Genomic DNA, 25,968 nt, shown 5'->3' with positions numbered 1-25,968 from the left:
AACCCGTTTCAGTTTGCTTAAGCCAGAGCTTGCCAGACGGATTCAAGAGAAACAAGCCACACAGAAACTTCATCATGACCGTGGTGGCTCATCACTTTGTTTCTTTCAGGAAGGAGATGCTGTCCGTATCCGAAATTTCAGGGGAGGAGTGGAGAAATGGATTCAGGCAAAAGTACTTAAAAGACTGGGAACTGTCACATACCTGATACAAGAGGGTCAGAGGCAGCGCACAGTGCATGTGGACCACATGTTGCCATGGCGAGGAAATGTTGAGACACTTCCACTGAGCTTGCCCTCACCAGTGGCTGAGAATGTGCCACCAATAACTATGGACTGTGCTTTTCCAGCTGTTTTGCCTAGTGCACCAGTGAAGCTAACACCACCTACTGTTCTCACTGAACCAACTGAACAGGTTGTTGAGGTGTCATCATCACCTGTATCATCACACACAGCAAACAAAAGCTCACCTGAAAAACGCCGGTACCCAGAGAGGGTCCGTGTACCTCCTCAAAGACTGACTCTCTAAATTACAGTGTAATTAAATCTGCACAGTGAATGTAAGCTGCCAAGAGACATTTTATGTTAATAGTAGGAAGTTCATATTATGCTAAGATTGAAAAAATTCAAGGGCAGTATATTTATTTTGTTATTGTGAGATTTAACTGCACAGGTTAGTGGTTGCTAATTATTCCTAAACTTACAAGGGTTAAAGTTATAAAAATCTAAAAGGGGAGGAATGTAATAGATTGAAGTGATTTACAATTTAGGTTATCACATTGTGGGTTATTACTGCAAGGCAGTTGCTGTGTTATGTTTTGGTTGGCCAACACTTTTGAGGTGTTTACTGAGCCCAAGCGGCACCTGTAGTGTGTGAGTCTGTTGCCCGGAAGTCTAGAAGTAAAGACGTGTTATGAAGCCATGCCCGGCCTGATTCTTGCCTCCTGCACAAAACACTACAGTCACGATCACCTCTTTGGTTTTGGTTGAGTTCAGCTGGAGACAGGCGCCCTCACACCAGGTGATAAAGTCCTGAAGTACAGAGCCATGGTGCAGGTTAGGGACAGAGAGCAGAGAGAGCAGGACTGTGTCGTTGGCGAATTTCACCAGATGACAGTTTGGCTGAGTGGACCTGCAGTCATCAGTGTAGAGGATGTAGAGCAGGGGCGATAAGACACAGCCCTGGGGGGAGCCAGTGGAGGTGTAGAGGATGTCGGAGTAGGATGCATTAACAAACACCCTCTGAGACCGGTTGGTTAAAAAGTCAATAACCCACTTAATGACCTGGTGATCCAAATTAAAGCGGGTTATTAACTTGTTGAATGCAGAAGAGAAGTCCGTGAACAGGAGCCTGGCGATGGTGTTGGGGTCTCCAGGTGTTTGTGGATGGTCTCCAGGATAAATATCTTGGCAGAAATATTTGCCAATAGACTCTCATTATAAGTTGTACATGCGCAGAAGCTCTTCTCCAATACAACAGATAGGAGCTCCTCGAGGAGCAGCTCTCCTGCGCCCAGAGCTGAATGAGCTCATTGATGATGCATTCAGGTGTTTTCAGGGGTCGGAAGTTCCTACTTAAAGCAGTACTAAAGAACTTTCAGTTTTGGTTGAGTTTGGCGGCGCCTGTGGACCAAAGCGGTAGTGTTTTGCCTGAAGGAAGACTCCATTTCCCATGAACACTAGCGTGAAGCCCTGTAAATATCCTGCATTAAAATTAACAGAAGACATCAAAACTGTTTTTGTTTCCAGTGGATCATTTCAAAGTGAAAACACAAACATAATCCATTGCTAAAGTGCCATTTTGCCTGTTCCCTCCTTGTTGTGACTCGCAAAAGTGAAAGTAAAACTTAAGTGAGAGCAGGGTTCCTACCATGCTCCTCGAAGCTGCTTAGTGCCAGAGAAAGAGATACAGACCCCCTCAGGCCATGACAGAGGTGTCATTCAACTTGTTGTAAGTCGATGTATCATCACAAAAGTTATGAAAATATTTTATGAAGGTTGAAAAGTTACTTAGTGCTGGTTTAAAGAAAGGAGAAAGGAGCCTGGAACACACGAGTCACTGGTGATGCAACACTGTTTAATTCGACGTCGAAACGTTGGTCCTTCTTTTGCACTAATTAAACAGTGTCGCATCACCAGTGACTCATGTGCTCCAGGCTCCTTTTTCCTTTCTTCAAATTGCTGGTCCTTCCTGAGAGCACCGACCTCCACCTGTGGAGGGGCTGCAGCGCACAGGTACTCCTCCTTCTTCTAACTTCCTACGTCTACAAGTATATAAACGTTGTATTTTCATTTCATTTTATTAATCGCCCTTTTTTCCGACTTTCTTGTTGGTTTTTCAACTGGAAAGCGCTCAGTGTTGTTCAAGCTCCGAGTTCCGACTTTGAATATAAATTAAACACACCATTACATACCGCGATACCGTAATATTATACTCTGATATCGGTATTATCTCTTAATGTTCTCAGTAAAGTAAAACTGCGGCCAACATGTTGATCCAAGAGTGTTATTTTATTATAAGAACCGAAAAGAACTATAACACATACCACAACCAACCCAGCAGGTTGTGTATCTCAGCAGCAGGGCCCAGGTGATGTTCCGAGTGTACAGGGGTGAGATAGAAGCTGGGCCTAAATGTGTGGTGTTGGTCTTTTACGAGTTGTTAGTAGTAGTGCTGTATTGTGCAGAAAAGTGGGGAACACGCCTTAGAATGGGCACTATATAATATAATTGAGTAACAGGGGCTCAAAAGTACAAAGGAGTATTAGGGCCAGCCAAAAAAAAAAAAAAAAAAAAAATCCGGCACAAGAAAAAAAAAAAGGCAGGCATAAAAATATTAACTCTTTCATCTGTTCCTCGATTACGGACCGCAGCGTTGTTTTCCACACAGCATCATTTAACTCGGGTGAAAGAATAACAGTCTGGGTACAGATAAGTGGTCACTGTTACCGCTGTGTTTTTGAAATTTCCGAGTTTGATTCTCATGTCGGATGTCGCACTCGCGACAACGCTCTGCCCAATTAGTGGAAGGCAGTCGGCTGACGTCACGTTTTAGTATCACTTCGGCTCGTTTGGAACCAGGGCCAAGCTGGTACTAAAATAGTATCTGGTACCAGGTACAGTACTAGCGGCTAGTGGAAAAGCAAAAAAAAGCGTGCCGTGCCGTACCGCGCTAGTAGAAAAGTGCAGGGTTTCCGCTACATGTAATTGATCGTGGCGCACCGCCACGGCAAAATAAAAGCCACCACACCTTCAGAATGATGATTTTTTTTTTTTTTTTTAATGTTAAAACAATGTAAAGCAGGTTTTCCACTAGGGGTTGCACAGACTAGTCCACTGCTCCACAATGACGTTTTGAGCTTGACGTCGACTAGTCGCTGATCATGTGGTAGTAGGCTACAAGAGTAGCTGCTTGAAACAACAGCTGAGTGCGCTGAATGAAAAAAATACGAGCGCCGTCAAGCTGGATAGAACGAGCGCGTACCAGACAGGAAGTCAGGCACAGAAAAGGCGAGAGAATCCGGTCAATTTTCAAAATAAAATAAATGATGATTAAGTTTGCTTGTCCGTCTATAAATATTTGTCAGTTCTGCACACAAGACACATCCATAGGCTACATACAGCGCTAGAGACAGACCTGTGTGTGTGGAAAACCGAGTAGCCTACAGACGGGTCGATGTTTGACCGGCGTGGAGAGAGAGAGCAGGAGAAGCTGCCGCTTCCGCGGGCAGTGTGTCCGGGCTGCCGGCAATTAAAAATAAAAATAAAAAAACTCCGCTCATATCGACAGCTTTACGTCGCGCACAACAACAACAGCAGCAACCAACCAGGAAAAACTAAAACTGTGAGTAAAACTGTGACTGAGCAGGACTGTGATGGTGACGAGGCCTGTGTGTCGTTTTCCTCCCTAATTGTTTAATGAACAGTAGCTACAGTATTTTCTTTTGCACCTGTATATGTTACAAAAAAACAAACTGATTTACAGTTTGTTGTTTATAAAGCTGCTGTTCTGTGGACTAATTTCTGTGCGTGAGCTGTCAGTCAGTGAATACAGATTGTTGCAGAGCATTTCCCTCCTCCTGGGATTTTAGTTATGATGGGAAAAATATGAATGATGTCATATCAGCGACTAGTCGACGATCCGGTCTCGCGCGCACCCCCCCCCCCGATCAGACCACCCTCGCCGCCACTCTTTAAAAAAATCCTGGAGGAAACACTGAAGTGCCATAAGTTGGTTGTGGTACTGTGGTCAAGCCCCTGCAGGGGTTTTTTTTCTGCCTTTTTCCTTTTTGCCTGGCTTTTTTTTTTTTTTCTTGTGCCAGATTTTTTTCCCTTTTTTTTTGGCTGGCCCTAATACTCCTTCGTACAAAAGGACGCAAGCTCTCACAAAGCCTCCTGTTGTGTTGAAGATCATTCATGAACTAAAACATATGTCAATGTTGTGTGTTCATTTGATCATTATATTTAATTATTTGATCATCTGTCTCCATGATTTAATGTAATTCTGTGTCTAGTCCCGTTCACAGCCAAAACTCTGAATCTGTTTCTCTGGTTGTGACAGTGCCCCCAACAAGAGCCAGTAAGAGAGTTCCTCACGGCTCCTCCTAATGACCTCACCAACAAAGGTGGGGGCTGAGACTTGATTGAAACATACAGTTGGAATTAGTAAGTATCCAAACATCTTCCAACTTTATTAGATGGATGGACATTGGCTCAGGTGAACACTAGCTCGCTGGATTCGACACTCTGAAGACAACATATTCAGAGGTGTAGACTAGTGACGATGTGGATAGAGGCAGAGGAGATAATGTAACTTATTGACTGTGAGACGAGAGGCTGTGGGCTGATTTAAAGGTTATTATGGGAACATTTTTACTCGCCGTCCCACACGCCAAGGAACTGGAAGGTTGTTGCCTAACGAGGCCAGCCTGTAAACCACGCACACACATGCGGTGGTATGACAGAGCTGTGTGATCAATAGATGGTCTTATTGTATGTGATGTAATGGCTCCATCATCTTCTCTGGAGGTTTAATTAACCTTTATTGTATGTCTTCATTCTGCTTCCAGTTCATCAGACTGAGACTGGTGGTTGATCAGAACAACCTCAGTCCATTACTGCCGCTTAATGTGCTGCTGCATCGGTACTGCCTTGCTCAAGGGCACCATGACTGCTGCCACAGAGGAGAGAGCGAGTTTGTCATTTCATTGTTTACCCTCCTCCTTCTCATCTGGATTCTTTGCTCAGAGCAGGTTCAAAGTTCAACGTCTTTGTTTATCAAACAGTTACTCACTGCTGGCGGGGCTTAGACCTCCACATAGCGCAAAAAAAAGCTTGCACTTTCAGGTAGCACTCACGACAGCATCAGCACTCATTCATTCATTAAGCTCAACTTACCAAATTTACAATCTTTGTGGTATAATGAAGAACATACTGTACCACTGTATAACAGTTATGTATGATGGCACGACTCTTTGCTGACACAGATTTCGACTTTGACTCAAACACATGGGGACTTGAGAACGACACAGACTCAAGAATTGGTGACTTACTTTACCAACCCATACTGTCTTCAAACCTACTCTGACACGTAAGAGTTCATCCTATGGGAGCATGAATCTCCTCAGTCAACTCTACAAGTAACTGAGCATAAGATTTGAGTTTCCCTGCTGATGGCTGTAGAGAAAACATCAGGGGGTCAGTAAAAATTAGGGGTGTCAACAATAATCGATTCGGCGATGCATTGCAATGCGGGACATGCACGATTCAGCATCGATGCGGCAACGTGCCATAATCGACTATGTCACTGTTTATTTTCTGGCCTCAAATAAAGTTGGGAAGTTACAATTACCTCCGGGGGCATTTACGGAGCAATGACATGTGCAGCATGTAGCTGCTAAGCGGCAGCAGTAGCAGTGTTGCCGCTGGCTTTCTTTTTCCTTTTTTTTTTTTTTCACCCGCAGTCGGGTTGAGAATTAATTAATTAACGCTCATGAGTCTGGCTGTGTTGGGTCCGAGATTCAACAAGCCGGTCGGGTTTTACCGTTACTACAGGCAGTATGCCCGTTATCACCAATAAACACAGTAGAGGAGGGGGAGGGACTGAGCTCAGGCTGGGGGGTCTCTGATGCAGAGAGAGAGAGAGAGAGACCTCCGTGCCGTGTAAAAAAACAACAACAACAAAAAGTGTCACGACTTCCTGTATCTTGCCCTTCAAAATAAAAGCCCTATAGTCTTTCATATTGATTTTGAGACACGGCTCCAAAGGTTTGTTTGTTTTTTCCTGCGACCAATCGACCAAGGCTAATTTTTGGGGGCAGCCCTAGAAGTGATTTAAATGCCATATCCAATACCATTCAATTTTATTTTATTTTATGACATTTATGTCAAAGATACAGGAGAGTGATAATACACACATAGCAGCCAATTAAATCTCGTGTTCAATATCTCATGACTGATGAAAAATTTGCAGTGTTGAGTGCAGTAGAATTTTGATGCATTGCAATGCATCGCAATGCATCGGAGAATCGAATCGAATCGAATCGAATCGTTACCTGCTGATACGTAATCGAATTGAATCGTGAGGGCAGTGCCAATGCACACCCCTAGTAAAAATCATCAATGATCATTCTCTGAGGATCAGGGACACCTACAACTAATTCCCTGGTTGTTTAGCTGATGGTCTGTCTGTTTGTCTTACAAACAGCAGAGGCCCTAATAGCTAAAGTGAGGAGTATTTCTCCTGCTGTCAGCTCAACACTGGTCTCTGTGTCTGATTGTCTCAGCTCAGCATCCATCCTCACAAATGTGCACCGTCTGGCACAATCCTCAGCGTGATGACAAAGCAACGCTGCTGGGTCCATATTTAATCTCGGCTGTAAAAGTGTCAACACGATCATCTGTCAAAGCCCTCGCACACAGTCAGAGCGTGCATGTTTGGAGCAAAGTTTATTTGGCTGTCAAATACAAGTAAAAAATGTGTTTTCTCTTTCATCCCAGGGGATAATGGTGAAGAAGACAAACGAATGTCTCTGTGATGAAGACAACAATAATAATCCTGAGCTCCAATGTAACATTTATGGACATGTGACTTTTATAAATTTAATTTTTATGTTGATACCTGGGCAGTACATTTAAAACAGAGATTGTTCTTGTTAGCCATGGAGCAGGTCACAATGTGTCACTGATGGTAGGTGTGTTACATAAATGTTCATGAGGTTTTATTGAGGCAGGACTACAGTGTTCAGCAGATACTAGGGGTGCAACGGTACAGGTAGCCCACGGTACGATACGGACCTCGGTTTTTGGCCACGGTTCTCGGTACGGTTTCGGTATGTGTTTTGTGCAGAGAACTTTTTTTTTCTCCGAAAATAATGTTTAAAATTTATATTATTTCTAATATTAGGCTACTACTATTTATAGTATTTCCTTGTAGAGCTCCCCTCTCTCTCACACTCACACACACACACACACACACACACACACACACACACACACACACACACACACACGGGGTCCGTTTCAGGAAGCAGGCTCAACAAACTCTGAGTCAAATCCTGAGCTCAGGGTTGATTGAGCCTGAGCTGGAAAACTCTTGAGTTTTCGGTTTCAGAACAGCTGATCAGAAATAGTTCAATCAACCCAGAGTATGTTGAGCCTGAGGGAGGCGCGTTCACCGTGAGCACAAGAAGCCAGGGAGCAGGTTTGCTTCACAGCACATGTTGCCGTAGCGACTGACTCAGCATTACGCTGATCCTGCTCTCTGAAACGGAAAACTCTGAGTTTCCCTTATCTCAGGCTCAACATACTCAGAGTTTCCACTAATCTTGCTTTCTGAAACGGACCCCTGAACTGTCTGTGAACAGCCCCTAGTTCGTTGCATCCCCCTAGCTCCTCCTCCCTCTGCACACTCCTTTAGTCTTTCATGGTGAACAACACTCTGAAGCCAAACAGAGATTGCGCTATATTGCCGTCATGGAATACCGTCACTATGCTGGCAGCCACAGTCTCTCACTGGGAAAGAAGGAGTTAGTCTATTGTGGTTTTTTTAAACAGCCTTTCACTACCTCTCATCCCTGTCAGTCAACTCCTCCTGCTGGACATCGTCTTTCTATCGCGCGCGGGCACGCGGTCACGCGATCACACACATGCAGTGCGCATGGACAGAGTTGTGCTGGAACTCTAATAAAAGCTAAATGTGCTAAATCGCGCTAATAACTAATTAATTTTCCCCGTGATCAGGATCAGCGACCGCTCATGCTGCCCCCTGTTTGTTTTCTTTTCTTTTTTCCACTCCTCTGTGTGTGAGTTGCACCTTCAGTTGCGGGGGGGGGGCTGTGAGTATGTGGAGGCTCAACAGTGATTGGACATCAACTCCTCGCGGGGGCGGGCTTTCGCCTTAAACAGCCAGGCACACACATACACAGCACAGCTGCCTGTAAAGACGGGCTAACGCTGCACGACTATTCGTCTGTTCACATCTCAAACTGCACGAGCTTCCCCCTTCAGTCCTACGTCTCAGATCAGTCTCAGACCCCCACTAATTGCACGTCATTCTACGATTGCTCTCCACCACGATTACCCTGCGATGCCACTGAGATTTGTGCTGCTCTATAATTGCTCAATTGTAAACCTCAAATTGACATTGGTTCTGATGTTTGTTCCTATATAGCAGAGTCCATGGTGGATCAGACCGACAAACACACAGACAGCGTGCATCACCTCCAAGGCCACTGCAGAGAGAGAGAGAGAGAGAGAGAGAGAGAGGCGCTGCGCTCTCCAGCCAGCTGACGTGTAGCTCACCTGCGGCTCACCTGCAGCTGTCAGAGGAGCCTCGCTAGTTCTCTCTCTAGCCTGCACTTTGTTTGAAAGTTCAGCTGATCAGGTCAGCTGAGCTGAGCCAGAGCACAGTGGACGTGGCTGGTGTAGGCTTGCTATTTTATACTATAACGGCAAGAAAAAATAATCGTCCTCAATTGATAGTGTGTGTACATTTGTCGGGCTGATCTTCCATCATGGACTGCGCTGCATTACTGATCATCACCCCGTCACCCTGTCTGTCACAGCTACAGCTGTGGTCTAACTTCAGCTTGTCACTCCCCTGTCCCTCCTCTCTCTGTCTGCCCGTTCTCACTCCATCTGACGAAGTTCAGCATCACATTCAGGTTCATTAAGGCTCTGTGCTCTGTGCTAAAACAATCTGTCATGGTAAAAACTTGACATGACATGGGACCCCATACATTGCCCGTCACGACGAGAAATTTTCTGGCATGTCAGAAATTTGTCGGGAGGTCGGCGACTCATCTTTAGGACGTTGGGATGTGACGCAGAGCCTCACTAACCATACGTCCCGATTATGCTCATGACCCCGCGATCCCTCTAAGATTATGCAAATTAGGCTGCGACTCGTCTGGGACGAGAAAATCGTGGCAAAATCGTACAGTGTAAGCCCGCCTTAAAGCAGTAAGAGCTGATGCAAGCTGAATCTGAAATACCGCGGTCCAAGAGCGTACCGAACGGTTCTGTATTTTACCGAGAACCGTTGCATCCCTAGCAGATACAACCATAATGCATGCAACACTGATCTGAAAAGGTTTTTTTTTTGATTGGTTGGGAGGTGTGGCAATGTATTGTAACCACTCGATTTAACCGAGCAAACTATGGGGTTGAAACGTGGAATATCAACTCTGAAGAACCAGCAGCTGCAGTCCCTCCTCTGACCACTACAGTGTGTCTCCAACAGTGAGTCAGTCCCCATAGACTCCCATGTTGAAATATCCAACTTTACAGCAGACATGAACATTATTTTATTTATTATTATTATTTACACTAATCAAGGGTTTGGCCTCATTCATTGTGTGGCAGGTGGGAGAACATGCACTAGTTGCTAACATTAGCATTACATTAAAAACAGCTTTTGTCTTGAAGACGTGGCTACATCAGATCGTGTAGACTAGATTGGCTAGTCAGACGTCTTCAAAGACAAAAGCTAAGTCCAGTTGACCTTGTTCAATTGCCTAGAGAAGCTGCATACAGGCCCCTTCTCTTTGTCTAGTTCTGTTTAGATTATCTTGGAGTAAGGGAGTGGAGTCGGACACTGCCAAGATGGCAACCATGAAACAGCTCACTCTGAGCTTCAGAAACATGTTGGTGATGTCACAGATGCTATGTGAAGTCTATGGCCATTTATATGATAATTTCATAGTTTATGTTACTGCTTTTATTTTCTTTGTGCATGGATTTCTTTGCTGTAATTGGAAAACAAAAATGACATCCTGCAGCTGCCCCATGTTTCTAATGCATTTCATCTGCTTCCATCATGTTTCCTCTGATGTGAGACCTGAGGATGAAAATGTGAATTAATGGGACAACACAATGCTCATACATTTTTTTCTCAACTTTACATCACCCTCATTTGAAGTTTCCTGAGACCAGTGTAGCATCTAAAGCTTTACAGGGCTCATGCCTGTTGTGTCTGGTGATAATTGCCTCTGTGATACAGTATGAACCTGTCAATGAATCCATGGTTGCATCTTTGCCAGCTGGCCTCAGGACAGATTTCCCAAGCCGCGCTAAATATCCAACCTGGATATCCGCTGGCCTTTTCTGCCTCAGCAGAGGGAGAGACGTTGACAATGGAAGCTGTACCGTGCTGCAGTAACGGTTAAAGCAGATATCAGTGGAATGTTTTTGTTAATATAAGTCCTAAATAGTCCTATTTTCCGTCAGCAATCACTTACATGAAGTATTTCAGCCTAAACACGAGTCTCTCCGTCACTCTGCTCTGCTGTAACCCGAGGAGAAAATTTTCCTTGTGGGATACAAGTGTTATCCAATGAGGGGAGAGAACGGCATGAAGGGCTGTGTGTGCAACCAAGGGATGCGCGTGAATGTGGTGACGTAGCACGAGGACCAATTGATGCCTGACAAGGGCGGGGGCTGCTAACTCATGGTGCGTTCAAGGAAACTCGTACTTTGTGTTTTTCCTTCCTGTGAAGTCATACCAGTTCGATCTGGTACGAGTTCACGGGTCGGAAGTTACGAGTGGCCGTTATAGGGAACTTTCACAGACAACAGGACGGTAAAAACACGAGCTACGGGTTACCTGGAACGCTACCAAGTCGTAGTTGTGACTTGAAGCTGTAACTTACGGTTTCAAAAGCCTGCCTTGAACACAGCATTAGCCGAAACGGCCGTGCCGCTGTTATCTGCTTTAACTCCTGGCCGGCCCCTGAGCCATGCTTTTTACTCCGAGCCCAGAAGGCTTTGACATTTCTCTGACATTTAGCATTGCACTGTTACCTCATAGAAGTGAAAAGGGCCTCGTTACTGGCTCTCAGCGATCAATAGCTGGTTAGCAGCTGAGCCAGTCTGTCTAATTGCATTAATCTTGCCCATCATTTCTGCAGCACAGTGATTTAAAGCATAAACCAGCAGTGGAAAGTACTACGTTTTCACTGTCTTAAATATCAGTCTTTGCAGTGGCGGCTGGTGGTCAAATTAGTTGGGTGGGCTAATAAATAAATTATACCCATTAAATGGTTAAAGCAGTAAGTGATATATTTGTGTTAACTCATTGAGTGCCGCGCTCCTTTCCAAAGTTTTAGTCAAGTGTACCGGCAAATTAGACCATATTTGACTTTTTATTTTAGAGCCATAGTGTATTCTATATTATTGCCACCAACACATACTGTAGCTCATTTGAAAGGTTTAACTTTATCCTTCAAATGGCCACAAACCGTTTGTTTCTACGTGCCTCCGTTCCTGAGAAAAGTCAAGCTAAACATGGCTGGGTTTCACCAAAATCCCTCCTTTTTTTCTAGAAAAGGAGATAGAGCGTCTTTTATGAAAGGTGCGCTGTTTGTGTCTGTCGCTCTTCAGACACTCGCATTTCTGGATCAAAGGGCTCGTATAAGATAAATATACACAACAATTGTTGTTCTATTCACAAAACCACCATCGGGGGCGGGGGGGGCGCCACTAAACAGCAATAACACAGACGCACCGTGCCGTGTCACAGCCTCTCGCCGCGGAACGTGAGGCTCTGCCGGCCACAGCGGCTCGCGAACACCGGTCCCGCCGGTGGTCGCGGTCCGTCTGTGGTACGGGTCGGTGGTGCCGGTCTGCTTTGGTCCAGAGACCATCAGATTTTACCGCGGGAGGACTTTGGGGAGGACACGGTGTTGCTCCAGATGAAGACCGGGCGGGACAGTGGGCTGAGAGCTTCCTGGTTCAGCTCCCAGCTGCTGCAGCCTCGCGGGTGAGAGCGGAGCAGCAGCGGAGCAGCTGCTGCATCCACATGCAGAACTCCGTTTGCAGAAGCTGAGTTATGATAAAAACTTCCAGATCATGAGCTGTCATGTGACTTTGATCGTCATCTATTTCAGTTCTCCTCGTCGTAGAGTCCCCGAAATCACATATAATGTGTATTAAAGTGTCTATTTTCATAATTTAAAAAAAAAGCAAAAAACGAAAAATTTCGTTTTTGGCACTCAACGCATGGGAACGAAAAACGAGAAATTACGTGGTTGGCACTCAATGAGTTAATATAAGTCTTAAATAGTTATATCTTCCAACAGCAATCACTTACATAGAGTGTTTGGACCGAAACACGGGTCTGTCAGTCACTCTGCTCTGCTCTGAGCCGAGGAGAAAACATTTATCGTATCCTACAGTTTTTATCCAATGAGGAGAGAGAACGGCATGCAGGGCTGTGTGTGCAGCCAAGGGACGCCGTGAATGTGGCGACGTAGGGACGAGGACTGTTATGGTGTGTTCAAGGAAACTCGTATTTTTCCGACCGTGAAGTGGTACCAGTTCGATCTGGTACGAGTTCACCGGTCGGAAGTTACGAGTGGCCGTTATAGTGACTTTCACCGGTAAAACAGGTCGGAAAAACACGAGTGGGTTGCCTGGAACGCTACAAAGTCGTAAGTTGTGACTTGAAGCTGTAATTTACGATTTCAAAAGCCTGCCTGGAACGCAGCATTAGCGAAAACGACCGGACCACTTACTTCTGCTTTAACACAGCTAAAAGTTAGGGTTATCCCATCTCACAAAAGTATAGCAACTAACTAGGCCTACACACTGCATTAAGTAGAAGGGTCTAGTCCAAAGAAAAAAATAAAAAATAAAAACTTCACCTGGTTATCTCACACATACACACACAGTCAATCTCTCTCTCTCTCTCGCACGCACACACACACACGTACGTACGCACGCACACACACACACACACACACACGTACGCACGCACGCACGCACGCACACACACGTACACACACAAACACTTACACACACACACACACACACACGTACGCACGCACACACCCGACGATGTTGCTCAATTTAAAAAAAAGAAAAGAAAAAAAAGACGATATGCAGCTTATATCGACGGCCTTTCTGGTCTGTTATCGCCATGTCATTTAAGTCTGGTGCTCCCAGTGAGTTTAGAAACTAGATTCTCCACTTCGTTCATGTTAGCAAAGACAGTTTAGAGCAGTAAAGTAATATGCTACCTGTGATGCTAGCGCCTAGCGCCACTTTTTCTGTCTTCTCCCTCCCACAACAACACTACTTTTCCTCCGGTTCCTCTCATTGGTCTGAAAACAGCGGTGTTGGGCTAAATGAAATTAGCCCCAATGACAAGTAAACCAAGGGGGCGGGACATGGCGCCTGTCAATCATTGACCCTGTGTCAGCCCGCTGCTGATTGGTCAGAACCGATCGGCCTGTGGGCTGAATGAAATTAGCCCCAACAGTCGGTCAATGGCGAGGGCGGGACATGGCACCTGTCAATCATCCACAGTCGGAAAATGAATGAGAGCAGACTCGGTGAGCTGGGGCTGATTAAAATTAGCCCATTTAGAGATATCCTGTGTTTTTCTTGAAACTATTTAATATTGTTGCCAGTTCTGATTTTACTAAGACTTAGAACAATCTTTTGTATGTTATTTAGAGAATATAATATAGGCTATATATAATATTTTTTCCTCATCTTTTGTTGTGTAATGCAGGGAGGGCTTAGCCCCACTAGCCCATTGATACCAGCCGTCACTGAGTCTTTGCCTCTTCTCTTCTTCCTGTCTCTATATGTGAATAATGTGATAGTGTAATCTGACCAGTCCATGGTGCAGAGGAGGAGGGATTCACACCCCGCTGCTGGTACTGAGGTTTTATTTGTTTATTTATTTTTCATTCCACATCTGAGTTGATGACAGTCAGAGCAGCCATATTGTTTTCGGGCTATTGTTCTTCTGTTTGGCCATTTTCTTTATTCTCTTTTTATATTCTTACTACTTTCCACCTTTTTACGGTCTTCTAGTCCTTCATACTTTGTGCTATTTCAACAATTCATATATCAAAACGTGCAGCTTTTTCTGGACTTTATCGGATGTGTTCAAATTTTTCATACTTTTTCAAATATTTAACTTTTTCAGATTTTTTTTCCCCATAGAGAATGCATTGGAACAGTCTTCAAACTCTTCAAATCTTCTTACTTCTTTCAGCCAATAAAGCTTCACCATACTTTCTGCTAGAGACTTCATTCAAATTCTAAGCTGTTTGACAAAATCCAGCTTTATAATGGGTGTGTGTTGCGTCTAACGAGCAGAGCTAGAGTGGTGACATCGTCAGCCAGAGTGGAGAGAGGCAAAAAAACATTCTAGAGTTTTTCTGGCTAAACTGTCAGCACCATAGATATATAAACATAGATGCCGCGTTCTATATCTGGCGATACGTCAGCGGGGCCGCCATATTGTGCAGGACACAGAACGTCTAAGCCTGTGAATATTCTCATTTGTCCAGGTCCAAGAGGCTTCATCAGTTGCGTACATGAACTGATAAAGCCTCTTAGATGAGAGGTGAAACGTCTTCCTAGACAAAATAACCGAGTCCAGTTGCGTTTGATTTAAATTTCTTTGGGGATATCTACAGGTCTACAGCTCTAGGTCACTGAATTGTTAGACTACACTACAGTAGCCATTTCAATTTGCGCGTCTGTGTGTTTTCCTTTTTATTTTTTTTTATATAATATTCATATGCGGATCAAGAGTGAGCGAGTGAGAGAGTGAGCGCGAGAGAAACAGCAGATGCGCACCAGATGCAGGTTGACCGCGCAAAAACTCAAAAGAGACGGTTAAAGAGAGGAAAAACACAGAATATAGCTACAATAAGAGACTTTGTCCCGTCGTCACGACGTGAGTAGATCTGATGGCTCAGGTTTAGTGATGAGGAAACTGTCACTGTCAGCTGCTGCTCCAAACAGTCACTAACTTTAATTTGAAGGGACAGATTAGATGTTGATTTTGTTAACAGGGACTTTGTTGCACCCATATCACCGTGGTGCGTCTTTTTATACAGTCTATGGGTGCGTCTTGAAATCCCTCTTTGTCCAAAGCGGGAGATGACAGAAAGAGTCTGAGAACGGTTACATGCTGCCATTCCGACATGCTGCCACTCCGACATACCGCCATTCCGACATTCTACTATTCAGACATGTCACCATTCAGACATACCACCATTCCGACATGTAAACGTCCTGCCATTCCGACAGTTTCGTCCTGCCATTCCGACAAGGCTTTAATTTCCATAAGGAAATGTGTGTTACTCCGAGCGGTGGTTAGGGTGTGTGTATGTGCGTGTTTGGTTCCGTTTTTTTTTTTTTCATGTTTTAAGATGTGATACAGTCAGTGGAAGCTTAATAAATAAACAAACACAAAGTCTCGCCATTTACAATCACACACTCCGATGTCAGTTTGTAACAATTTCCCTTACAATAAGGATATAAGAGGAACTGGCACAACGCAGTCCTGCTGCAGGCGGATCTAGGCTCGCGCTACTGGTGCGTCCAGGGAAGCAATAATCAAAGTCGCTACTTAGTCTTAGGCCCTGTCCCAATGCTCCCCCTAACCCTAAATATTTGTCCTAACCCTACATTTTGCGCGTTCACGTGTAGGGGTAGGGTGTCCCATTACTCTAGTAAGCAAGGGGAAGTGCGATTTTGCCCTTAACTCATTGAGTGCCAACCACGTAATTTCTCGTTTTTCGTTCCCATGCGTTGAGTGCCAAAAACGAAATTTTTCGTTTTTTGCTTTTTTTTTAATTATGAAAATAGACACTTTAATACACATTATATGTAAATTTGGGGACTCTACGACGAGGAGAACTGAAATAGATGACGATCAAAGTCACATGACAGCTCATGATCTGGAAGTTTTTATCATAACTCAGCTTCTGCAAACGGAGTTCTGCATGCAGATGCAGCGCAGCTGCTCCGCTGCTGCTCCGCTGCTGCTCCGCTGCTGCTCTGCTCTCACCCGCGAGGCTGCAGCAGCTGGGAGCTGAACCAGGAAGCTCTCAGCCCACTGTCTCGCCCGGTCTTCATCTGGAGCAACACCGTGTCCTCCCCAAAGTCCTCCCGCGGTAAAATCTGATGGTCTCTGGACCAAAGCAGACCGCCGGCACCGACCCGTACCACAGACGGACCGCGACCACCGGCGGGACCGGTGTTCGCGAGCCGCTGTGGCCGGCAGAGCCTCACGTTCCGCGGCGAGAGGCTGTGACACGGCACGGTGCGTCTGTGTTATTGTTGTTTAGTGGCGCCCCCCCCGCCCCCGATGGTGGTTTTGTGAATAGAACAACAATTGTTGTGTATATTTATCTTATACGAGCCCTTTGATCCAGAAATGCGAGTGTCAGAAGAGCGACAGACACAAACAGCGCACCTTTCATAAAAGACGCTCTATCTCCTTTTCTAGAAAAAAAGGAGGGATTTTGGTGAAACCCAGCCATGTTTAGCTTGACTTTTCTCAGGAATGGAGGCACGTAGAAACAAACGGTTTGTGGCCATTTGAAGGATAAAGTTAAACCTTTCAAATGAGCTACAGTATGTGTTGGTGGCAATAATATAGAATACACTATGGCTCTAAAATAAAAAGTCAAATATGGTCTAATTTGCCGGTACACTTGACTAAAACTTTGGAAAGGAGCGCGGCACTCAATGAGTTAAAATCAGCCCTCAAAATGTAGTGAGGTCCGATGCGGGCTTAAAACGAAGTGGAAAATGAAATTACCCGTTGTCACGCTCGATCGCCGTTTAGACACATCTGAAATGCTTGAAGAAACATGACTATTTCTCTCTGTGTGTGTTTTGTGCCGCTATGTGTGGTATTTATTGGGGGAATCACGGTGTCGCGTCAGTGGCTGCAGCTGACAGGGACAGCTAACGGCAGCAGCAAAGCTAACGGCAGCAGCAAAGCTAACGGTGGTAGCTAAGCTAACGGTGGTAGCATCAGGACGTCAGCTGTTAAAACCCTCCCGTTGTCGGACACGACATGAAACTACTACTGTTAGCTCAGTCATGTTGTAACTCAGATATCTGCTGGAGAAAATATTTTTTCACGGACCGTTTATTGAGTCACTGAGTTATTAAAGTTAACTCATTGAGTGCCAGACCTTTTATAAAATGGTCAGTGCCAGGTGCCAGCGTTTTGGGGCATTTTGAGTAATATGTCAAGACCCAGAGAGTATTTTGTACTATGACTCTGAAAACACCAAACAGCTCAAAGGAAAGAGGAGACTCTCTATATAACTAGGGAAAAAACCATTTGTTTGTACCTTGTTCCATTCTTGATTTATCTTAAGCTGAATAGAGCCTGGTTGCACCAAAAAGACCACTTTTTTTCTAGAAAGCTGAGAAAAATGCATTTTTGTGAAAGAGAGTCTCTCAAGAAAAATAGTGATTTATCCGTTTTAATTTTGGCTTCAAAGATATGTAAGACATCTGAAAATTTCATTTCACATGCTTTTTTCACCCCCCCCCCCCCTCCCAAAAAAAAAAAAAGACTAAACAAAAAACAAAACAACAACAACAACAACTAAAATACAACAAGTACGAGCTGTTGCTGCCTCTCCTACGCCCCCCTCCCCCTCCCCCTCCACTCCCTCTCCTCTCCCCCCCTCCTTCTCCTCCTGCTGCATCGTCTCTGAAGGAGGGAGGGAGACGTCGTGGCGTCTTCAGCCTCTTTGCTGGACGCGGCCGCGGCAGCGACGCACCGCGCTGATCTCTCGGTTCGTCGTCACGCCGGTTTACAGCAACTGGTGAAACTAACTCCGCGATCCGCTTTCGCTTCGGCATTTCGGTGCTGATCATCTTGATGAGTTTACCTTTCCTGCCTCCTCCGATCACTGCTGGAGCTATGCTAATAGCACCGTGGCTAAGCTTTCCTCCAGCTCCACGTTACACTTGTTCCAGGCTCTGCCCGTCGTTTTTCTCTAGAAATAGAAACTTTTTCCGACTTTTTTATCTCTGTACCGATCGCGCTCGTCTTCTCCTTCTTCTTCACTTCTTGCTCTGATCTACAGTCTTCTTCGTTCTACACATCACAGAAGCCCCAAAATCACTCACAGTGAGCGCGAGAGCGTCCCCATTTACCAGCCGCAGAAAACTGCATTTGACGTCTATGGACGTCAATGGCACTCAAGCGTTGGATTTTGATTGACGTCCATAGACGTCAATGGCACTCAATGAGTTAAACAGGTAGCTAACCGTTAGCCCCGCTAATCTCTGATAACAATGACTACTTACAAAAATTGTTTAGACTGAGACAGAGCGATAGATATAACAGAGTGGCGACACTCCCATAGGACTCCGTTGTAAAAAATGGCGGGCCGACTTCCGACTTATGGAGCCCTCAATAGTTCCAAACATTCCTCCCGCGGCGCTGGACCACGTCTGTTTCTATGGCTGCACAGCAAGAAACTACTGAGCTACGTTGACGAAATACCGACCAATTTTAAGTCATAAAGTGGTAATAATCTTTCCCAAGTACAGTAACCATGTTGACTTAACAAAATAAAAATTATTAGACTGATCGGTTCATTGAAAAACATTTATTTATTTACGTAACTGTGGTGATTTCAGTCCGTAGCCCAGAAGCAGCCCTGCTCACTTTTCATTCAAACAAACTAATGCCACTGCCACAGTTGTTAAATTTCATCAATGAGACCAACATTAATCTCTTCAAAATAATTTAACAAGCCAGCGGTAAACCTCTAAAAGCATGCGGATACGTTACTTGGCTCGTTTTCTCCGACGGGAGGACGGACGGTCGGCCCCGGCAGATCAGCTCAGTAGAGCGGCTGCTGCTGCTGTGACAGCCGCTGCCCTGGTCCCCGGTCTGGGCTTACACAGACTCTGCACTTCTCCCAGAACAAACATCGGTGCAAGTTCCTAACAAACGTTATGAACTGACCACAGACTCTTGATTAAACGGTGACTTTCTTGCATGAACAAAATATTAAAACTGTGACGTGTTGACAGCGCTAAAGCCAGGTTTTGGCAGCTTTACTGCTGTGGCTCGGTTGCCGCAAAATGGCGATATTGATGCTAATTTCTGTTAGCCCGTCTATGAGGTTTTGCATTATACGTTAGCATTAAGCTAGCGGGCTTTATATTTAGTTGTGATACTGGCTGTGTGTGTTTTGAACGTTGTTTCAAACTGTGTGGGTTTGATTGAACATCTTTTATGCTTAAATATATATATTCCCGCTTAATATATTGCTTTACTCCTCTTCTTATGCCATTTTTACTGTAGGGCAGGCTAATCTTCACTTTAGAGTGACAAATAAAACCTTGAAGCAAGAAGATTTTGCCTTTTGTTTGAAAACTGACATTGATGTACATACAGTAATTCAGTAACAGTTGTAAATATACCTTTGTACGGTTTATTTTTTAATATTTACCGTCCAAAAGCAAGCTCAGTGCTGTCTGTCCCATAGAAGAACATGACAGCGGCAGCCTCGTTTGGAACTATTGGGAGCTACATGAACCACGTGACCGCGCTGGCGGCGACATCAGAAGCTGTCGCCACTCTGTTATATCTATCGCTCTGGACTGAGATAAACAAACAGCCAACGCAACAGGCAACACAACAGCGGAACCGCCGGCATTATTCATGAATGAAAATAGTAGCACGCTCCACTGGTATAATTGTAAACATGTGACGTATGTTATCACGTTCGCTACGTTCACTACACTAGTGGTGTCCCATTTCCATAGGGAAAGATTTTCTGCCACTTTCCCTCAACGAGGGGAATTTACGGTTGAGGGCACTCAAAACCAAGTGGAAGATTTAAGGGGGAGAATTGGGACAGGGCCTTAGTCTCTGTACTATTTCACTGAACTCAAAACGCGCCCATCACAGGCGGCATATAATAAACAATTACACACAGATCAACACAACCCGAAAGCCCTCCCCCCTCCCACTGTCCATTAAGTCCGAGTCCCAGCTGTGGGAATGAGTGTGTATGTGTGTGGGGGCGCACTGTCTTTGTCCGTGCCGGCGTGTATGTGTGTGTGCGGGGGTGCGCGAGCGCACAGTCAGTGTGTGTGTGTGTGTGTGTGTGTGTGTGTGTGTGTGTGTGTGTGTGTGTGTGTGTGTGTGTGTGTGTTGGCATGTGGTGAGGGTGAGTGAGAGAGAGTTTGTTTGTCCTACTGTCCACACGGGAGAGACGCCACGGCTCTGCCGAGGTGACCACCAGTCCTCTCCCTCGTCCCGCTTGGCTGAAAACGGGCCCGGCCGTGCGGTGTCCAAACGGGCCTTTATGATCCACAGGGTAATCCACCAGGAAAAATAATCCACTATGCCGCTTTGGAATTGCCGCCACGACAGCCGTCCAAACGCCGACTGTGTCTCTCACTCTCCTCCCCTCTCACCACGTCACTTCCCCATTTAAAGCCTCGGTCCCACTAATGCACTTTTACGCATTACGCACACAACTTACAGCAAAAAAGAAACATTCATTCATTCATTAAAGGTCCGCACGTCCCCGTGCGCAAACCACAAGGATAATTGATCATTTCCCTGGCCTAATACACAATGAAAAAAACCTGGGGAGCAAACCTGCAAATCAACTACCCCAGCTGGCCAGGCAAACCCAGTGGATCACTACAAGTTGTTGCAACTTTGGGGACTTTACTCCTGGTAAAAAGGCTTACAAACATGGACCAAGACAGCTTCATAATACGCACAAAAATCCAAAGGAAACGAAAGGTAACTTTAAAAAAAATAGCAACAGCATGAAGTAGTCAAAATATGTGTTTTACGCATCTGCCTGTTCAGCTCCGCTTGCATGACAATTCGGTCAGCGTACAGTAATCAACAGACAAGGCGTCCGTTGTCCATGCTCACAATCATTACAACAAACAAAATTATTCACAGCAAATCATTTGGTGATTTGAAAGCCTATCAAATTGACATATTTTTGAATCGAAGATGGCAGTAAAAAATGATTGATTGTCTTTTGAGTTTATTAGGCTTTAGAATAATGACTAATTGCCTAGTTTATGGGTCAGCTTGGAAAGGTTCGAGGCGAAGGAGACTCACGGTTTATGTGTTTGCCTCTTTCTTTCTTTTTTGCCTCCTGTTTGTGTCATTTTGTGGAGCAGTTAGGCTAAATATCCGCTGCTGTGCTCTGCTCTCTCCCTCTGCACCGAGCAAAACTTCACTTCCCTGCCTGACACTTCTTTCTGTAATTTTGATGCATGTTTGTTATTACCAGTTTCCATCGTATTTGTATAATTATTACAGCAGCAAAAGGAAATGCGCAATAGTAAATCATATGCATTAGGTTCTCAAATCAGCTGCCAATCTGCATGGACTGCACGTGTCATAAGATGAAAGACAAATGTGTACACAAGCAGGAAAGCTGGTCCATGGAAAAAAGAAAGTCAGAGCCGTCGCGCATCTCTCTCTCTCTCTCTCTCTCTCTCTCTCCCTCTCTCTCTCTGGCGGTGACACGCTGTCATTCATTTCAGCACTGAGACAGCGGACAGCGCACTTGGTCATAGTTCAGCACTACAAAATATCAGCAGTTCACTCTTCACCGATAAATCCATGGCACTGTCCATAGTTATGAGGCAGAAAGAACTCAACACCGTCTTCTCCCGAAGTACAAAAATATATTTATTTTTTTAATTCAAAAGACAACGTTTCGAGCGACTGGCTCTGCTTCGTATTTGACTTGTAGCCCACAGCAATAATATAATGATAATGATAATGATAATATTAATAATAATAATAATAAATAATAAATTTCACATGTAAGGGGAGCTGAACATATAGTTTTCATTCACAAACCAATGTGGGAGAGCTTCAAGACGCGTGTGCCAGACGCACAGAGTCATGCGTAAAACACCGACCTGTTTAGTTAATCTTTTAGTTAATTTTCGTTTCTTTTGGATTTTTGTGAGTATTTTGGAGCCGTTTTGGTCCATGTTTGTTAGCCTTTTCCCCCCCCTGAATTTTCTAAAGTGCAGCAAGTGGGTTCGGAGTGTATGATTGAAAGCACGGTCTGCTTCCCGTTCAAGGCCTATCTCCTCCTTCGTTGGTTTACGAGGTTGTGGAGTCCCTCTGCTTAAAATCTGAGGCTTTGAAATCGTCTGCCGTTTAAATTATCTGACCAATCTGTGTGCTTTAATGAGATGCACTGGACAAACGTGGGTAAACTGCTATTTTGCGCCGGCATATCATTAGCGGTGGGGTGGGGTAGGCTTTTAAAAGATTTGTCGGAATGGCGGGATGTTCCTTAAAGGGTAAAGTGTTGCCATTCCGACAATTAGGGCCTAATGTCGGAATGGCGGCATGTCGGAATGGCGGTTGCCCCCCTCTGAGAACTACTTAATTGAAGCTACATTGTTGCGAGTTGGCTCCGGCGTACAGGAAGCTCTGCGCCGTGCACACTGTTTCAGCTGCTTCTAGGATAAAGTAGTTAACGTCCCCAGCGTAAATGACGCCTGTGAATAGATTTAATCAAAATCTGGGGTTACAACCATGGTTACAGCGTTTAGAACGGCAGTCCTTTAGAACTTATGCCCTGCACAACATGGCGGCCAGCAGACGCATGGTGGCGCTGTTCGGCAGTATGGAACGCGGCATCTACGTTTATGGTCAGCACGGCCACAAATTAAACTCTAGTCACATGATTTTCTCCAGTTTTGTAGCCACACTTGTCTTCTGGCTAAAATTCTGGTAAAAAATGCAAAGACACTTAGATAATAATTTAAAATATTTTTTAAATGCAGCCAGGGAGCTCTCTGCTCTCATTCAGCCCAATGCATTTTTTTCACAGCAGCAGGAGAAGGAGCTCAACTTTGTAACTTGCTGTTAAGTGCTTTTTAATTTGTTTTAATTCACCAAAAAATAGTCACAGGTCACAAAAAAGTCCTCTTCTTGGTGTGGCTAATTTCTGCACTTTCCTTACTTTTTTTTTTTAAGCAGAAGCAAGTGATCCTCTTATTAAAGGGACAACGAGGAGTTTCTATTCGGTTATAAAAAAGTCTCACGTTAATGTGGATGAATCTCCGCTACCCACACTTGTTAATGGGCCCATTTTCGATAAATATATCGTTCTGTCTCTATCGTTATTTTGTTATTATTAGTGGTGGCAGAAATGCTGGTCGAGCCGACCAGCGTTTCCTTCGTGGCGAGTCATGAGAATAACGCAGCCGAATCGCCGTTTATGGTCGGAACTACGGTGGTATGTGAACCTCTTTGAACCTCTGACTTAAATTATTGATGAATGAAAACATGAGTCCGTTTTGCGCCCGGTCAAAGAAATGTACGGTGCGCACGGAGGCTCATAAATGTAGTGTGAAAACGCTTCGCTTTTCCAAAACTCCTCGTTGTCCCTTTAAAGGTTTTCTTTGCCCCTCACATACTGTCTGTGTCTATAGCCTAGTGGTTAGCTCTCTGGGCTCAAGACCTGAAGGTTGCTTGTTCAAATCTTGCCTCAACAACAACTATAGTGAATTATTTTCCCAATCATCCTCTGTTGACTTCTGATAACTTGCTTCATGTTGAAACTGCTGCTCTCAGCCTGAAATTCACAGAAATTTTAATTGAAAGTCATTCAAGCTTTCTTGGTGTTGACACAGTGTGTTTCCAACAGGTGCAGCTTTGGGCTCATTAACTTCAGAGTGAGATAGAGTGCAGCTCATCAACAGACAACAGTCTTTGCAACTGTGTAAACTGTGGCCTAGAGGCAGAGTGAATGTCTACTGACCATGAGGTTGTGGGTTCGATTCCTACCTCGGTCAAACATTTGTATGGTTATCACTGCTTGCACTATTTGCTAATTCTGCAACAGCGTTCAGCTGCTTTCAGCATTCACACGCATTTCCATCAGGAAATGCTACTTTATCTAGTTTCTGAGTAATATCCTCAAATTTGATTTGGCTGGTCAAAGGTCACATAAAATGACCTTTTGAGGGCATGATAATTTATCTAGTAGACTTAGATAAATGTAAAAGTTTGTCTTTCATTTTCTCTCTATTCACTTCACATTCTCTTTTGTCAACCTTTTTTCTCGCCTATGGATAAAGTTTCAGTTCCTAATTGATTCTGAAAAGACATTTTTCGCTGTAACTCATGAATTCATTTAACACAATTTAGGTCAAATGTCTGATGCAGTGATTCTAGCTTTGTAAGGTTCGTCCTTATGTCATTGGAGTTTTTTAAGGTCAGAGTGTGTTGCGGTCTGTGCTGTACAAACTCCTCCAGGGAGACTTCATTTCTTTTTACCCTTTGGCTGTATAATATGAAATCTACCTCATTTGTTTGTGAGATGTTCAATAAGAGTGATAACTACATTACTGAGAGTTTGGGCTCCTTGGCTTGGCCTGTGGACAGTCGGCAGCTGTTCAAGATGAAGGAGATGTGTGTCTTTATTCAGTGTGTGGGAAACAGGGAAACTGTTTTTCCCCTCACAGAAGCTCACCATTTCAAGGAATCTTTTTATTTGTTATCACCTCCATGCAGGATGAGTCCTATTATTTATAACCAAGCAGCACAATTGTGTCAGTGGATTAACTATCTCTATACCCTCTTTAAATCAGAAATGAGAATATATGAGCAGGTGTTTAGATACTGACCACTCCCACTTCCTACAATGGATGATGCATTTCAAACCAAAAGAACATATCTTCTGGGTCTTAAAGTTTCAAGTGGCACATTGCTGGGGGTAAACGCACTAACTACATCATCCACACTGTGGATAGTGTTGTTATCAGTTACCCTGTCGCTGAATTTAGACCCTTTTCATTGTGGTTGAAACACACATAACTCCTTTAAATGATCATTGTTCCTGAGAAGAGTTCATGTGGTGGACTTGAGGCTTAATAAAAGGGAGTTAACAGGTTTCCACATGGCGATTCAAAACTGCTTTGTGAATGTATTACTTGGGCACTAACATTTTATGTCAAAGGTATAAAAGCTTTGAGGCTCTTTGTTCTTTCTACTCAAATGCACGATCATGAAACTTTTAGTCAGCGCTGACATCAAAATGCCTCAACTCTGACTGTCACTTAAGTTGTGTGCGTTCTGTAAAGCAGAAATCCTGCATCCAGTGATGAAGATAAGGTTTCTCAGATGAGACAATGTCATCACATGCAGTTGGTAACCCTTTCTTTTACAGTCCCCTAATTACTGTGTATTTACTGTGTAATTACAAGGTAAAATGATGGTAACTACAGAGTAAATACTAACTAATTGCCTTGAAATATCTCAACTATTACTAAAGAACAACACTGCATTCATGGGTAATTACTACCGTCATTATGAAGGTAACTACAGTAAAATAATAATGCAATTACAATGTAAAAGGAGAGAAATTACATCCCATTTACCTGGTAGTATAATCCAGTATCTCACCTGTCCATCGTGTTACTAAGTTATTGAGCTGTTTTGGCTGGTAATAACTTTGCTCATTCATTTATCATGCCTGATTTTATTTAGTACTTACCTGGCAAATAAGTCATCAGGGTCCTCTTGTTAATTAAACCTTCTGTAGTGTTACCAGGTAAAACCTGTATATTTACCAAGCAAATAAGATGAAACTGTGCTGTAAAAGAAAGTGTGGCTTCTTTCCACAGTATTACCAGTTTATTACTATGTAATTAAACCAAGACTGTTCA

The 25,968-nt window shown here is 44.2% G+C and overlaps 1 protein-coding gene across 1 annotated transcript in view; it reads right to left on the bottom strand.

Moving 5' to 3' along the window:
• Nucleotides 1-891: 891 nt before the first annotated feature.
• Nucleotides 892-25,968, bottom strand: part of LOC146964489 (uncharacterized) — a 36,547-nt gene continuing 11,470 nt past the window's right edge. Inside the window, exon 2 of the mRNA XM_085768126.1 lies at nt 892-1,239. Within this exon, the coding sequence (XP_085624252.1) occupies nt 892-1,239 (348 nt within the window). The remainder of the gene's footprint in view (nt 1,240-25,968) is intronic.

The sequence above is a fragment of the Trachurus japonicus genome, chromosome 22 (genome assembly GCF_045865225.1).
Source record: "Trachurus japonicus isolate A0001 chromosome 22, Traja_1.0".
Classification (NCBI taxonomy): Eukaryota; Metazoa; Chordata; class Actinopteri; order Carangiformes; family Carangidae; genus Trachurus; species Trachurus japonicus.
Note: the sequence above shows the minus strand (reverse complement) of the source record. Positions and strands in the feature narration are given on the sequence as shown.